Source organism: Nyctereutes procyonoides, unplaced genomic scaffold (genome assembly GCF_905146905.1).
Source record: "Nyctereutes procyonoides isolate TBG_1078 unplaced genomic scaffold, NYPRO_anot_genome, whole genome shotgun sequence".
NCBI lineage: Eukaryota > Metazoa > Chordata > Mammalia > Carnivora > Canidae > Nyctereutes > Nyctereutes procyonoides.
Window position 1 is genome coordinate 3,990,640 of NW_026575130.1, and position 18,550 is coordinate 4,009,189.

The following is an 18,550-nucleotide window of genomic DNA, read 5'->3' on the forward strand; positions in this document are numbered from 1 at the left end:
TATTATTTTTCTAATCAGGAAAAATTTAGCAAACCTCATCAGTTGAACTTTAAGCTCAAATTTAGACTCATATGCAAGAATTTTTTAGAATAAAAAGAATCACCTGTGATCAGGTTTCCCTTTTGCATGCAGTAAGGAAGATTATCAGCTAGTAATTTTAAAACAAAAATAAATTGTCTCAAATGAAGTCTGTTTATTCAATCATCACCATATGCTAGCAGTTCAATAGTGTCAGGACAAAATACCCCTAAATTCCAAATTAAACAACTATCTGCACTTGGGGCTACCACACCTACCCCAATTCATCCCAATCACCAGCCACATTGCCTTTGATTTAATTTAGATTATGGCCATTTCTTTTTATTAATATTAAAGCAATGCAAAATAGGATTTAAGTATCAGTAGTAAGAAGAGTAACAAAAATCTGACAAACACAATCTTAAAGCCAACATAAAATATTCATTTAAACCATTTTTAACTTTGTGTTTTACAGGGACTGAAGAGGAAGATGAAGGAGATGACCTTCTGCTTAGGTCGGTAGATGAGTTCTGGTGGTTTCCTCATATGTGGAGCCATATGCAGCCTCATCTCTTCCACAATGAGTCATCCTTAGTTGAACAGATGATTCTCAACAAGGAATTTGCACTGGTGAGCATATTTAATTGCAATATTTTTCAAACTATGAGTTTTGATGTATCAGTGGATTGTAAAATCAACTTACTGGGTTGAATACAACAGATATAGAAGATATCAGAGAGTACATCATACATATTAGGGTATATAATGCTTTGTGTTATTTTGTTTCATATATATATATAATATATATATATATAGCCATGATGTGGTATTAAATGTATTTCAAGGGGGATCCCTGGGTGGCTCAATGGTTTAGCACCTGCCTTCGTCCCATGGCATGGTCCTAGAGTCCCGGGATCGAGTCCCACATCGGGATCCCTGCATGGAGCCTGCTTCTCCCTCTGCCTATGTCTCTGCCTCTCTCTCTCTCTCTCTCTCTCTCTCTCTCTGTGTGTGTGTGTGTGCGTGTCTCATAAATAAATAAATAAATAATCTTTTAAAAAATTAAAAAATAAATGTATTTCAAAAAGTATGTAATTATCAGAAAGTTACTGACTTTGTCTTATAGAATAATTATTCTTGTACCTATGAGGAGGAAATATAGTACCTTCTCCATTGTATTCCTGATACATTATAATTACCTCTCAAAAAGCATTTATTGTAAGGAGAAATGAATGGATGGATAAATTAAATCATTAGAGCAATGATTGTAAACCAGTGGTTTTAAACTCTAGCATGTATCTTTTTCACCTAAGAGACTTTTTAAAACACAGAGTGCTGGGCCCACTCCTAAAGTTTCTGTTTCAATAGATTTTCAGAGAGGCCTGAGAATTTGCATTTCTAACAAATTATCAGTTGGCCCTTAGGCCAAATCTGGCCTGCTGTTTGCTTTGTAAAATTAGGTAAATATTTCCTTTCAAAAAATAAACTTACCTTGAGTAAGCATGCTAAATTCTCTCTTTGCAGTTACCTTGACAATAAACTGTTTATCATTTGACTTAAACCTCCCCTACCTCACTTACACTGTGAAGGCGTGCTTTTTAGGTATGTGGGTTATATTTCATAATGGCTGATTTCACCTGTTTGTATAATTTCTTTTTTAAAAAAAACCATGCCAAAAGCATTGGGAAAGACTCAGACATAATTGCTTTGTAATGAAATGTTGAAAGCTATTTAGAGTTCATTCAGAGCAATTACATTTGTTTAGTCAGTGTGGCTAGATGCTAGACTGAAGCCTATAAATACATTTTGTAAAAAATGATCTTATTATATGTTGCATTGGCAAAATATTGCAACTAAAATGAAGTCTGTTAAATTAAACACACAGACTGAAATGACATTGTTCTTCTCCTTCTGGAGTTCTCACCTCCGTAAAGCTTCTCAGGACTCTTCAGGTAGTGACTTTCAAACCCATCTTGAGCTGGGTGTGACAACATAGGATGACAATCAGTGTGTTGTCCAGAGAGCCAGGGAATGCATCTCTTTCCTCTTAAATTATTATCTTTCCACATCCAGATGACACTGCAAAACCATAACAGTATCAAGATGGAATAGGATACTGGAAAATACTACATGAGATATTGGCAGGCTATATTTTAGTCCTCACTGCAGGTAACAATTTCTAATACAGATGAGGTCTCATTTATTGTCTTCATGCCTCAGTTTCCTCCCCTGAAATAGTAATGATTCCCTTTTTCATTCTCTTAACTACAAAGTTTTTAGATAATTAATTTAAATCAGCTCATCTGCCAACCAAAAGCGCTAGACCAGATAATCCACTGATCAATTCCATTTCTAAAATTCTATGATCAGTGACATCAGTCCACGAATTTGGAATGAACAACTTGAAATAATCATCTAGTTGCAATTGAAGCAATTATGGAAAGAGATTTTCAAACTAAATGACCAATTTAAACTGAAAAATATCAAAAGTGTTTAAATCTCTCTCTTTTTTATTCCAATATGATATTCCTTGGTATGACCTTGGCTGGCAGAGGGGTTATCAGTCAAAAGCACAGTTATTCTCACAACACTTACAAAAACAATTCAAATAACATATTAATAGTTTTATATTGATGTTTCAAGAGCAGTTAAACAATCAGAATGGTTTTATTTGTAATATTTATCTAAATTCTGTATGGATAGAGTTCATTTTCTATTGTAATATGTCTAAAAATCAAGAGAGAAATATATTGCAATACTATTTTTTTACTGTTCCATCATTTTAGGAGAGCTTTTATTACTGTAAAGCATTGCCATTTCTTTTGTCAAAAGCATTTTTTATTGAAGTATAACTAATAGTGTCATATTAGTTATACTTCATTAGTTATACTAATAAATACTATTATTAGTAACTATTATATAATTATATATATTATATAACTATTATAACTAATATTAGTTATACTAATAAAGTATGCTTTATACTAATAAAGTATAACTAATAGTGTTATATTAGTTTCAGCTATATAATACACTGATTCAACAATTCTGTACGTTATTCAGTGCTCATCACTAATAAGAGTATTCTTATTTCCCTACATCTATTTCACCCATCCTCCCACCTGCCTCCTCTCTGGTAACTGCCAGTTTGTTATCTATATTTAAGAGTCTGGGTTTTTTTCTTTTTTGTTTTTCTCATTTTTACTTTGTTCATTTTGTTTCTTAAATTCTTCATGAATGAGATCATAATGGTATTTTTCATTCTCTTCCTAACTTATTTCACTTAGCATTTTACTGTCTAGTCCATCCCTGTTGTTGCAGATCTCATTCTTTTCTATGGCTGAGCAATATTCCATTGTGTATATATATACCAAATCTTTATCCATTCATCTATGGGTAGACACTTGGGTTACTTCCATATCTTGGCTCTTGTCAATAATGCTGCAGTAAACATAGTACATTTTTTTTGAATTAGTGTTTTCATTTTCCTTCAGTAAATACTCAATAGCAGAATGGCTGAATCATATTGTATTTCTAATTTTAGCCTTTGAGGAATCTCCATACAGTTTTCCACAGTGGCTACACTAAATTATATTCCCACCAATGTGCACAAGAGTTCCTTTTTCTCTACATCCTCATCAATGCTTGTTATTTGTCATCTTTTTTAATCTAACCATTCTTACAGTTTGTGATATCTCATCATGGTTTTGATTTGCATTTCACTGATGATTACTGACTATGTTTTCTTCTAGGACTCTTATGGATTCAAGTCTCACGTTTAAGTCCTTAAGCCATGTGAATTTATTTGTGTAAATTGAATAAGAAAGTGATCTGGTTTCATTGTTTTGCAGGTACCTATCCAGTTTTCCCAACACCATTTGTTAAAGAGATTACATTTTTTCCATTGCATTTTCTTGCATCCTTTGTTGTAGATTAATTGATCATATAATTGTGGGTTTTTTTTCTGGTCTGTTTTTTTCTGTTCTATCAATCTGTGTGTCTGGTTTTGTGCCAATATTGTACTGTTTTGATCACTATAGTTCTGTAGTATATTTTAAAATTCAGGATTGTAATACCCTCACCTTTGTTCTTTCTCAGGATTGCTTTGGCTAGTTGTATTCTTTTGTGCTTCTATATAAATTTAGGATTATTTGTTCTAATTCTATGAAAAATGTTGTTGGTATTTTCATAGGGATTGCATTAAATCTATAGATTGCTTTGTATAGTATGGATATGTTAACAATACTGGTCCTTCTATTCCATAAGCATAGAGTATCTTTTCATTTGTTTGTGTCATATTCCATGTCTTTTATCAGTGTTTTATACTTTTTGGAGTATAGATGTTATACCTCCTTAATTAGGTTTACTCCTAGGTATTTTATATTTTTAATGCAATTGTAAATGGGATTGTTTTCTCAATTTATCTTTCTGCAACTTACTTATCAGTGTAAAGAAACTCAACATTTTACTGTATATTAATTTTGTAATTGTAATTCTGTAATTTGTGACTTGGCTAAATTTAATTATCAGTTCTGATAGTTTTCAAAGCACTATTATTTCTAAATCCATGCACATTTATGTTGTGTTGTGAATTCAGGTGTGTATATATAGAAAGTTATGTGTATGTTATGCTTAATCTAAGAGCACATGTGTATAGAGTATATGAATGTGTTTGTGTGTGCATATATATGCATGCATGCTTGTTACACGAACATATATGCCTTGTGAGAGTGTGTATGTTTGTGTAGAGGGTGTTAGTTGAATGATAAGTATAGTCAACGAAGGTATGTTAATTTTAAGATACTATGCTTATAGGGCAATAAGGCAGGCAGTAATAATTTTTGATTCTTTCTTTTAGTAAACCATACATTTTTGCTTTCATTCTGTTGCTTGAGCATCTCACTAACTAGAAGCAATGCTTCAAAGATGACAACAGGCAAACAAAAACTCAAGAGAATGAGAAACATTGGCTAACATTAAGGTGTTTGATGAAAATGTTACCAGAAATCATTCCTTACTCAACCCATACCTCTTTTTCAAATCTAGAGATCAAGAATGCCAGAGTTATTTATTTTTATTCCACAATAAATGTATGGGGGTGGGGAAGAAATTAAGAAACAATGTCTCCTTGTTTTAAGCTTTGTGTACAGACTCATTAACATTTTCAAATGAATAAGGCCCATTTGTTCACTAATAGTAGTAGTAAACCATAAATATCCTGAACAGATAAAAAAAATTGTCTTCACTGATAACTTTTAAATAATTATCTGTTTTTCTTGACATTTTGTTAAATAATCATGCATCTTATTTATGAGTAAATAAGTTAAGAATTATTGAAATAGGGGCACCTGGGTGACTCAATCAGTTAAGCGTCTGCCTTCAGCTCAGGTCATGATCCCAGAGTCCTGAAGGTGAGTCTTGTATTAGCTCCCTGTTCAGTGGAGAGTATGCTTCTCCCTCTGCCCTTCCTCTGCTTGTGATCGATCTCTCTCTCTCAAATAAATAAATGTTTTTTAAAAAAGAATTCTTGAAATAAAAGCATACGTTTTTAAATTCTACTTTTAAAATGCTACAAATTTTTATTAATTCTGTTTTTGTTTTCATAATTAGGCAGAACATTTCTGATAAGAAAAATGCTGACACTTAGATTGTTCTCATAGAAACTCAAACTTATCAGAGTAACTAACTATGGAAAATATTTAAGTATTACTTATGCAGGGGTTTTAATTAAAAAACAAAAAGAATTTAATGTTGGAATTCATAGCACAAAGGTATAAAATTGAGAGAGAGCTGCCTTTCAATAGCCAATATGCCTATATCTTTACTAAATTATGCAGTATACAGACTTATGTTGTACAACAAATACAAGATATCAAAAAACCCTGATAATTATAGTTAATAGGGTATTTCAAAGATAGACCATTTAGAGAAGGTAAGAATATTTAATCAAAAATAAATTTGTGACCAAATATTGACTTAATGAAAGTTCACTAGGGAGCGAATAATGTTTTTTGATGGCTCAATAATGAATAAGGCAGTCTGTGCACTCAGCAGAATAGACACTTGCATAAGCATGAAAATTTTAAATAAAATACAAAGAAGCAAAACATCCAAGCACAGACAAATTCGAAACATGTTTGGCAAACTGCATGAACTTTTGAGAGATCCTAACTTTTATAACCTAATCTCAGAAATGAGATTCCATTATTTTTACCATATACTATTCATTAGAAGATACTCATTAGGTCCAGCACATCATCAAAGGAAGGAGAATTCAACAAAGTAGTAGTGAATACAAATAGGAAGAAATCATTGGAAGTCATTATGGAAACTCGCCTTTACATCTAACTAGAAATAAGAAATACAGGGAATCCTGTATGATAGAAGTCACATTTATTCTTTCATTAATTTAAAAAATATTTGCATATGAACTAAAACATTAAACTCCAAATCTTTATTCTAAGGCTTAATGCCAATTACATCCCACTAAGCCAAAAATGTTGATTCATCAAACACTTCTCTTTCTCTCATCCCATCTATTGCCTTTAGTTGAAAATATATTTAGACACGTTGAGTTCTCATCACCTCTTACTACTAACGACTTAGTCTAAATAATAATTGTATCTTTTTATCAGCTTTATTGATATTTATATTAACATACCATACAATTCACCCATATAAACTTCAGTGATTTTTAGTATATTCACAGATTTGTGCAAACTTAACCAAAATGCATTTAAAAACATCTTTATTGGGGCAGCCTGGGTGGTTCAGAGGTTTAGTGCTGCCTTCAGCCCAGGGCCTGATCCTGGAGAGCCGGGATCGAGTCCCATGTTGGGCTCCCAGCATGGAACCTGCTTCTCCCTCTGCCTGTTTCTTTGCCTCTCTGTCTCTCTGTTTCTCATGAGTAAATAAATAAAATCTTAAAAAAAAAATCTTTATTAGGTAACGGGGTGATAGCTATTAAGGAAGGCACACAATGTGATGAGCACTGGATATTATATGCAACTGATTAATTGTGGAACACACAAATGCATACACACACACAAACACATCCTTATCACCTCAAAAAAAGTCTATACCCTTTAGCAGTCACTCTCTCTTTCTCCAACTCTCCCAATCCTGGGAATTATTAATTTACATTTTATTTCTACAGATTTGCTTATTTTGAACATTTTATTTTATATAAGGGGAATCATAAAATATGTGTGTGATCTTTTATGATTAGCTTTTTTCATTTAGTATAGTGTTTTGAGGTTTATATATGTTGCAACATGTATCAGTACTTTGTTCCTTTTTATATCTAAGTAACATTTCATTGCTATATTTTTTTTTATTTAACAATTCACTAGTTAATAGATATTTTCTACTTTTTGGCTATTATCTATAATGCTGCTATAAATATTCATTTATAAGTTTTTGTGTGGACATATGTTTTCATTTATCTTTATATTTACCCAGGGGTGGAATGTTGGGTCATGCGGCATCTCTATGTTTAACATTTTGAAAAACTGCCAGACTGTTTCTAAATTGTCTGTACCACTTTACATGCCCACCAACAATGCATGAGGATTCTAATTACTCTGCATCCTAGTTAACCCTTGTTATTAACTGTCTTTTTATTGCAGACATCTGAGTGGGTGCAAAGTAGTATCAAATTATGTTGTGATTTGCATTTCCCTAATGGAAATGATGTTGAGCATCTTTTCATATGCCTATCAACCTTTTGGTTAAATGTCTATTCACATCTTTTTCCACTTTTTAGTTGAGTTAGTGGCCTTTTGTTCTTTCTTGCAAGAAACCTTTGTGTATTCTTTATACAAGTACTTTATCAGATCTATGATTTGCAAATATTTTCCCCATGTGTGGATTGTCTTTTCATTTTCTGAACAGTGTTTTTTGAAACATAAAAGTTAATTTTGATAAAGTCCAATTTATCTTTTTTTTCATCTCTTGTGCTTTTTGGGTCAAGTTAAAAAAAAAAAACAACTTAGCTTAACCCAAGGTCATAAAAGTATACTCTTATATTTGCTTCTATGAGTTATATAGTATGAACTCTTATGTGTAGTTCTGTGATACATTTAGAGTTAATTCTTTATGAAGTACAACTTCATTCTTTCATATGTGGATACTCGGTTGTACCTACATTATTTATTGAAAAGATTGTTCTTTCCCCCACCAAACTGTCTTGGTACTTCTGTTAAATATAAATTGGATTTAAATATAAAGAAATACTTTGAGACTCTCAATCCTATTATATTTATCTCTATCACTGCCCTCATGCTAAATCTTATTATTTTGATTACTATACATTCACAATAAGGTTTGATGTTGGGAATTGTGAGTCCTCCAACTTTGTTCTCTTTCAAAATTGTTATGTCTAACCGGGGTCCTTTGCATTTTCATATGAATTTTAGAATCAGCTTATCAGTTTCTGCACAATGGCTGGCTGGGATTTTGACAGGATACCATTGAATCCATAAATCAATTTGAGAAATGCTCCCATCTTAACAATATTAAGTCTTCAATATAAAGTCTATGTACATGGGCTGTTTTTCCATTTATTTAGGTCTTCCTTAGTTTTTTCAACAATATTTTCTAATTTTCAGAGTCTGTGTTCCACACTTTTGTTAAATACATTCCTAAGGCTTTTTGATGCTATTGTAAATGGAATCATTATTTACTTTAACTTTCATTATTTTATACAGATATATATATATATCAATTTATACAATTGATTTTTGTATATAGAACTTGTAACCTTCAAATTTGCTGAATTCATTTACTGGTTCTCAAGTTATTTTAGTGGATTCTTAAGTATAGTTTTTATATAAGATCTTTTCATGTGTAAATAGAGATATTTTCGCTTCTTTTTCCATTATATGTCATTTTCTTGTCCAATTTCCCTGGGGAGAACCTCCTCTATAATGTTGAATAGAAATGGCAAGCACAAAAATGCTTGTCTTATTCCTGATCTTATGAGGGAAGCTTCCAGTCTTTTATAATTAAACATGATGTTAGTTATAGGCTTTTCATAGATACCCATTACCAAGTTGGAGTTCCTAGGTCCATTTCTACTCAGTGGAGTATTTTTATTATTAAAGAATATTGGCATTTTCATACATTTTGAGGGAGGTCTATTCAGTTAATTATGTTTGTTTTATTGATATATTATATTACACCATTTGGTTTTTAGACATTAAGCTAACCTTATATTCCTGTGATAAATCTCAGTTAACGCTGGAGTGTAATGCTTTTTAATTGCTGAATTTAATTGCTAGTACTTTTCTGAAGATTTTTCATGAACATTCATAGACATATGGTTTATGGTTCTCTTTTATTATATCTTTGCCTGGTTTGGGTTGTAGGCTAATATTAGCCTAATAGAATTAGTTGACAAATGCTCTCTCCTCTCTGTATTTTGAAAGAATAAGTCCATGATTGGTATTAATTCTTCACATGTTTGGTAGAACTCACCAGTGAAACTGCCTGGCCTGGCTTTTCTGTGTAGAAAGCTTTTAAATTATTAAATCAATATCTACTAGTTATAAGTCTATTTGTATTTTCTGTTGCCACTTGAATCAGTTTTAGTACTTCATGTGTTTCTATGGATTTATCCATTTCACCTAAGTTAGCTAATTTTTTGGCATAGAGTATTCATAATAGTGTTTATGGCTCTTTTAATTTTTACAAGGTTAGTAGCGTTTTTGTTACTGTTGTCTCTGATTTTACCAATTTGAAACTCCACTAATCACCAGCAGCATGTGCTATGGTTTTTCAATAATGCCTTAAGATGCAGACTTTACCATAGTCTGAATCAATAAAGTTCATTCTGTGTTGCAGAAAGTAGTATCTGAATTAGGTCTATGAGACTCTTTTCAACCAGAGGAGTGTTCTTAGCTGTCCTTTTCCTTGGTTCTCTCAAATAAACTTCTTATTTGGTCTATTATTAGCTTGTTGTGAATCTTAATTAAAATAAAAGTGTTCTCTAAACTGCTTACCATCAAAATCTCCATTGTTTTCAAGGGTGACCTTAAGCTTGAACTTTTCCCTACTATATCCCAAATAAAGTCCCTTCTCCTGGAGAGAATTTAGGAGATCTCTCTTTCTTTGACCTGCATCTTCCCCTGGGAAAAATCTTTGCATCCACTGCTCTGGAACTGAAGTGGGTACAATGACCTCCTCTCAGAGTGACACCCAGATTTATGAGCAGGGTACTGGGTTGGGATGGTAATCTCTGATCTTCTCAGTTTGGCTCTCCTGGTTTAAAACCACCACCCTACAATTGAGCTGGAGCAAGAACGAATCATGATTTCAGTATTATTAGTCTCTGGCATCTGAGGTAAAAAATGTGGAAGAGTGCTCCAGATCTCTTAGCAGTTCTTGCCTAGAATAGAACTTCTATGCACAGAGCTAGGGGCAGGAGAAATTCTCATGGCCTGCCACTCCCAGGGAGAATCACAGCGTTAGACTGGAATCCAAGGAAACAGAAACCCTTGTATTCCTGGCTGCACCTTCCTGGGGTGGGAATTTTGTCATTCCAAACTGAGGCAAGTGGGGAAGGGTGTGGGTTATGGCTCAAATGGCATTTACTTTCATTGTTCTTACCGGTCTTGGTAGATTTTCTTGAATAATGTTTCTTCATTTTCTGTACATCCTTCAGTTCATTTTCCAGAGATTTTAAGTGGTTTGGTTTCTTTTGTTTTTTTGTGGGTTTTTTGTTGTTGTTGTTGTTGTTGTTTTAGGAATTTATTTATTTATCCATTTTATTTATTTATTTATTTTATGAAAGAGGAGAGAGTACAAGTGGAGGGAAGGGTCAGAGGGAGAAGCAGACTCCCCACTCAGCAGGGAGCCAGATGCAGGGCTCCATCCCAGGACCCAACCCGAAATCATGACCTAAGCTGAAGGTAGATGCTTAATTGACTGAGCCACCAGGTGCCCCTAAATGGTTGTTTTCAAAATAATTTCTATGAGTTTTGGTTGTTTTGTTGGAAGATAGTCCACAGAACTCCTCATTGCTAATTTATAGCAATAGTGCCCCACTGGTGTCCAGCTCCACTCTGGACCCTTTTGAGTCTGTTCCCCTCAAAGCAGCTATAATGACTGTGTTAACTCCTAATTCAGATCCTGTCACATTTTGCCTCAAAGCCCTCCAAACTACCTTAAAACAGCCCTTATGGCCTTTGCATCTGAACTCTTGTTTCATATGCCCCATGTTCCCATCTGATATTTTAATGGCTGATACTTGAAAGTCCCCAGTAATTTCCCCTGATATGTTAGAATTTCTAGAAAGGGTTTTCAAATTAAAACCCACTGTGGTTTTGAAATAATTTGTTTCTTAAATCTGCTGTGTCTATTTTTTTGTATCAGTACTTTAAATCCTAAAACGGGGTAGGCAAAAACAATTTAAGTTTGAAAAAGCGTTAAATAATGAAATCAAATATTAATGGTATTTCCTTGGAAGACAGAGCAGTAAAAATTTGCTAACTGTTTAGTAAATGGAATATTTATATGATCTTGAATATATTTAATAATACTTATAGGAAACCTATGATGAGTAAAATGGTCTTAGGAAGAAAGAAAATAATAAAATCACAGTGGGAAGATTATAGAATAGCAGCCAGAAAACTTGAAGCACACTTATATGAGCACTTAAATGATTTTGTTACTGAATACAGAACATTTATTTATAGATGGCGTTTTATAACAGTGTAAAAGTGATTTCTGTATATATACCATGTGGCCAGTAGAGATATCTCCTCATCATTATAAATATTATTTTTTCTCTTTATGTTAAATATACATGCATTTCTCATATATTGTTCAAAAATATCATTTATAGACACAATTTATTTATCACTATGTTCCTTTACCATGACAATATTTTGTCCATCATAATTCTTTATATCTTCTTATTAATACTCTTGTATTTTATCTGGGATTCTCAAAATTATACACCTATAGATTCAACCTTTAATATATGCTACATCAGATGGAATATTTGTATTACAATGTATGAGCTATCCATTTTTCACTGAAGAGATTTAGCATCTGGATGATTTTATTGTTTTAACCATTTCAGAGAGGACTTTCTAAAATATGATACTTACCTCTTTTAAATTAACAAATGCATACTAAGCATCATGTCTCATTTTTCACAAGTCCTAAAAGTTTTCACTGTTGATACAAATGATTTTACTGTGCTCCCAGAGTCTGCTAAGAATATGCTATTTGCTCCTAACCTGTGTTCTTAGAATTTTTACATCTACTTTTTCAAGTTTTCTAATTTATGGTTTGTAAGATTAATAACTTTCTCTTCTAGCCATTGTTATATTATCTGAATATAGGAGCTAGATTCCCATTTTATTAAGATGAAGTGGTTAAACTAGAAAACCATTAAGGTTTGTGATAGCTCTAAAATTCTATAAATCTGAGTTGCTCTGAGCTTGGAAATCAGATACAGCAAGCTTCTTAAGGTTGTTTCTAAAGTGACAGTTAAAGCATTCCGTTTCTCAAATGAGAAAACTGAGCTAATATGTCAAAGGTCACACAGAACCCATACTCTGCCTGTGATGCCTAACCCAGTGTTCTGTCAATTGCACCATATACCACCTCAAGCAATTTCACCTCTGGATCTCTGGGAGAACCAGACAGTGTCACCTGAGGCAAAATAAACCAACTTATGTGCCCTATTTTTCTAGTGTCCTTTTTTTAAACCATAGCCCAGATAATTAAGGTAATAAATGACTTCTACAAATTTGAAAAACTGTTGAAGAATATAAGACCTTTCTTTCTGTATTGAGAGAAATATATGCTATTGAATAAAAACTTAAAGGTTAATATGGAAAATTGAAGCACACAGATAGTATAATGATCAATGTTGCATCAGAAGTGAAAATAATTTTAGTTTTCTTGCAGCTACCCATTGCCAGAAGATTTTTTTAACCCTTTTTACAAGTAGAATGATGTTAATTAAGTTCTTAGCTAACTTATTCAAGAGTCTCTAAGGTTTTCATCAATTCCTATTTTTACCAAGCCTACAACATGAAGGATAGCATGAACTTTTTGTCTGAAAATTAGAATTGGTATTTCATTAGCTATTAATATTCATACTGCTTAACAATGGATTTAGTGGGGTTGGGGGGATGACTTTTGTTGTCATGTGTTGTATCTTGCTAAATCTTTGACTTGCTTGTCTAGTATTGGCAGGTAGATGAGAGTATTTCCCTTAGACAGAAAATCTCTACAATACATATTTATCTATTTGATTTTCCTAGCAAAGGACACAATAGACCCACCCATCCCCCAAATTCCTATTTTAGTTGCAGCATCTTTTTTTGGTCAAGGAGCTATTTTATTTCTGAACATGTCTAACCTCATAGGAATAAATGCCACCTACAAAATTAATTTTAATATTGGGCAGCAATAATCGAAAGTAATGAACTATTTGTATCATTCAAGATATTTTAAAGTAAATCTATCAAGGCTTGTATCTATCTCTTCTGAATACCTTGTCATCATTATTTTTGGTAAATGTAAAGCCTTGAAACTCATTTTTTCTGCTTTCTGATTTTTATGCATTTAAATAATCTTTTAAGATTAACTAGAGGAGGTCTAATTCTTTTCAAGTGCTGATACATGAAACAATTGAAGCAGAGGATTTCCCCCTAGGAGATAAGCTGATAACTGCTTAAAGGAGTTGCTAATATTTAATTTAGTTGCTTTAAAAAAATAAGTATTTCCTCTAAATATTGTTTTGTTTATATTATATGGAACAGTAAACTATGCACAAAAACAAAAGACAAAGTTATGTTGCTCTGAAGAAAACAAAACCCTAGCTGTTTGTACATATAAAAATCTTTTGCGACACAAGTTAGCTATTGCTCAGTTGTTCAATGTATTAGTTAAGCCCATGCATTGGGCTTCAAACCTATCTTAATTCAAATTCCATCTTTGCCAATTACTAAATGGGTGGCCTTCACAAACAAACTAAAATTCTTGTGCTGTTTATTTTCAAATATGTAAGACAGGGATGATAGAAGTTTGTGCCTCACAGGTTTTAATGAGGCTTAAATGATGCATGTACATGTTTGTATATCTATAATGCTTAATGAATAGTTTGGCACATAAGTGTTTCAAAAAATATTTGTTGTCATCATCATCATCATCATCATCATCATGCCTACCATCATTTTCACCATATTTCTTCAAAAAAACATATGATTGTTCCTTTTGAAATAAGAAATTGGTGATGACAATACCATGGAATGATTTTTTCAAGGTTATGTAATATGCAAGTTGGGGACAGATACAAGATATTCTCATTTACCTTGCAGTTCTCCATCTATCCATAATTCAATACTGAATATAATCACTAATTTTTAATAATTAAAAGAGACTAGTATCTTAACAAACATTCCAAAAAAATAAAAGAATATGGATGTCAGGGTTTTATTTTTAAAGAAATAAGTGGGGACCCCTGGGTGGCGCAGCGGTTTGGCGCCTGCCTTTGGCCTGGGGCGCGATCCTGGAGACCCAGGATCGAGTCCCACATCGGGCTCCCGGTGCATGGAGCCTGCTTCTCTCTCTGCCTGTGTCTATGCCTCTCTCTCTCTCTCTCTCTCTCTCTCTCTCTCTCTGTGTGACTATCATAAATAAATAAAAATTAAAAAAAATTATAAAGAAATAAGTGAAAAAATTAGAAAGGGTTGATTCATGTACATGTGAACTCTTGACTCTGAAATCATTGTTCCCCAATTATGTCCAAAAATTTTCAGATACTTCTTCCAGTGTGAAAAAGTAACTCTCTCCTTTCTTTCATGCATTTGTTCCTTCCTTTCTTCCTTCTTCTTTGCAAAGAGCACAAAATATTAATTTTTCCTTCCTCTCTTTCTTCCTCTTTTCCTTCCTTCTTCCTTTTCCTCAACAGACAATTAATGAATATGTATTATCTGCTAAGCATTTACTTGATATCAGGAATGCAGAAATGAATGGGACGCTTCTTATTCTCAAGGATTTTACTTAAGTGTAATAAGACAGTGTTTTGGGTTTTTGAGAGAAATGTACAGAGCATAGTATAGCCACAAAGGAGACACTCATTAGTTATAAGGGGACATAAAATTTTTAAAAAACAAGACAAACTATTGGAATAACACTTGTGATGTAAGTGTGGTTGAGGCAGAAGATAGGAGAGGAGCACCTAGGCAGAGAGAGAAATGTATGAAAGAACATGAGATAATACCCAAATAACATGTTCCACTCTTCTAGTAAAATATATACTGCTTCAGCAACCACTTATCATTGGGCCTGGAAACTACTGCCTGTGAGATTTGGCCTGCAGTCTGTTATTGTATGGTTGGTGTACTAAGGACTGGTTTCATATTTTGAGAGGATTATAAAAAACGAACTAACTAAGAAAAATGTATGACAGAGACATTATTTGCTGGCAAGGTCTAAAATATAACTACATAGCTCCTTGGAGTAAAAGTTTGTCAGACTGTGATCCACACATGTAATGATCCAGAGGAAAGTACATCAAATTGCAATCGTAATGATGAACAGTATTCCATGAATCTGAAATTAACATACATCTGTCCATCAGAGATTATTGGTAACCTCCTGTGTCCTTAGAAATATATTCCTGATAATTCTTACCTTTGTGAATCTCCAAAAGGAGCATAAAATATTGAGGAAAGGCAGAAAACATTGATTTGGTGTCAGAGAAAGCTTTGAGTTGGGAATTAGGAGAAGATGAGCCTGAGTAGCTCATGCGGGATCAGAATAGGCAAGAACTTTATACTCTAGGCCTCAGGGCCTCAGGGACCTAAATGCAACTGTCCTGATCACCTTTTGCATAGAACTCTGTCTACCATTTGAAATACTAATTCTCCAGATTCTTCATCTCCCAATGTTCCTAACAAATGTATTCTAATTCATTGCTTTTCTAGCCTTCTAGATTATTATTCTTGTGTGTCTTTTGTACGAAAGATTAGGAAGTGAACTGCTTAACAATAGGAAATGGGAATTCTCATTTCTGCATTCTCATTTCAGGGGACAGATGTCTTTAGTCCTTGGTTGTCACATCCAAATGCATACTTAGTACCCATTTTTAACATTCTTCATTACTGAATGAAACTAAATTTTGCTTGTGGATCCAAGTGTCTGACTAAAGGACTGATTTTTCACCTTTTATTTCAGGTAGGAGGAGACTTTTAACATATTTCTGGCCATTTGTATGTAAACATAAGTTGAGTTATGAGGCTAGAGAAAACAAGGTTAGATAAAGCTGATGCTTGTCCTTCCACCCTTTGCCTTTGCTCCTTTGTTTTGTCTTGTATTTGGTCCTATTGGCTGGAACTAAGGCATCATCTTAAAACTATGAAGGCAAGGCCAAGAGAATAAGAAATCTCACTTCTGGCATTCTTGAACCTCTGAACCAATGGCTTATCTCCCAATTTCCCATTATTTCAGAAAAGTAAGCTCCTCTGTTTTTTAAGCCACTGTTTTTTGTTTTAATTTTTATCTTTCTAATACAAAGTTTGAACCCATTCCCTATATTATGCTTTTCTATTGCATTTTTCCTCTTCAGCTGTTTTGACATTCCCCTACATTGAAATTGCCCCATTGTTTAAGATTTGTAGACCCTCCAAAGGAATATTTATGTAGAATACCTTGAAAATAATAGCCCAAAACTTTGAGATTTTACTTATTTATTCATAAGAGACACACAGAGAGAGATAGAGATATAGGCAGAGGGAGAAACAGACTCTCTGGGGGGAGCCTGATGCGGTACTCGATTCCAGGATCCCAGGACCTGAACCAAAGGCAGAACCTGAGCCAAGGCAGATCCTCGACCACTGAACCACCCAGGCACCACAGCTCAAAACTTTTTTAAGAAGTGTTGGTAGTAGATTTTATGCCTATTTATCAATCAAGATAGCAGTTTTGCGAGTGGATTCTTAGAATGGTCAATAATAGCATAATTAACTTTCACTGACAGATTTTTAATTTAACTGCTTCAATGACCAAACTTGTTTTTAATTATTGAATGACTGTGAAATAATCAAGAGCCAAGATTTTTAAGAATTTTTTTTAACTTAACTCCTGCTGTACTGAATAAACTCCATTCAAATTGGATAATCCATCAAAGGTGCTTGTTACCACATATTTTTTCTTTTCTTTTTTTCTCTTTTGCTTGTTTCAATTTGAAAAATTCTTTCAGCTTGATAGTTTCTTTCATACTTTATCTATAGTGTCTGAACATTTTCATCATTCCATGATTACCTCTTTATAGTTGACACTTCAGTTCCCTGCAGTCATATCTGCAGTAACTTGAGCAATATGAGAATATGAGAAATTGTTTCCAAGCATGTTGACAGAGGAGAGAGGTAAAACTGATTGATAATATAGGAGAATTAAAGTGCTTGAAGTCGGGTTGTTTTGAGAGGAGAACTGTATCAATGCTTTGATTTACAAATATGAAATCACTTTAACATAATGATAACAAAATGGAAATATAATATATTGGTATGACTCTAATTTGAAACGTGTCAACATATCTATGGAAAAATATAATAATGTAATAATCTTTATAGGCAGTTACTTGGGATATCATAATTTAAGGGTTTTTTTAATATGTAGGTAACATATTAACATAAACTTACTTTTGGGCTAATGAAATTTAACATATTTTACATGGTAGTAAAGATTCCCCAATATTGGAAACAATCAAAGATATGAATATTTTAACTCCTAGAGAAGGCACAGGATGTTACAGGGGGGATTTTAAAATGTAATAAGATCCTGTATTTTGGGGGTAGGAGAGGGAATTAACAACCTGAGGGATGGCACATGTCCATACCAAATGTTTAAAGCATCTTCCCATAAATGCATTAGGTTGACAATAAGGGGAAAAATGACTCCTGAGAGAAATCTCAGCTGTACTCAAAAATAATATTAGAAAGATATTCCATTGCTCAGAGAAAGTAATAGTTTATGCAAATCTATATCTGCAAAGCAATGTGTTTAAATTACTGATTCCAACTCATCAGCTATATAACTGTGGAAGGACCCAAAAGGTTTGGAAATGTGTTCAAAATCAGAAAATCAAGGGCATTCTAGCCAGCCTTAAAAAGGGCAAGTTGCCGTCTTCAACATGTCTACTTCACTCACACACACACACACACACACCCTAGCCATCTCACCTAAAGCAGTGCTTTATTCCATGAACATAGGCAATTGGAGGATTAAATAATAATGACAATAATAATAATAATGATAAATTTTTAAAAATAGCTAATGGATAGTGTGTATAAATTCTTGACGTACTAAGAATGGAGATAAGATATGGCAAGATAAATTAGGTATATTATTTACCTGAAATAAAATTACAAATGAAACATATTGTGAAGGTGCTTTAATTTGTATTAATCAAGTTTATTTTGAGTACCTTCTTTTTGCACGTGTCTGCTTATAGTAACTTAGAAATGGTGTCATAATAGTATAAATAATTCTATTCTTATTTTCATCT

At 33.1% G+C, this 18,550-nt stretch overlaps 1 protein-coding gene across 1 annotated transcript in view; it reads left to right on the forward strand.

Moving 5' to 3' along the window:
- The window catches only part of LOC129521227 (bifunctional heparan sulfate N-deacetylase/N-sulfotransferase 4), a 246,980-nt gene that overhangs the window by 117,052 nt on the left and 111,378 nt on the right, over positions 1-18,550 (forward strand). Inside the window, exon 3 of the mRNA XM_055342506.1 lies at positions 494-648. Coding sequence (XP_055198481.1) covers positions 494-648 — 155 coding nt within the window. The remainder of the gene's footprint in view (positions 1-493; positions 649-18,550) is intronic.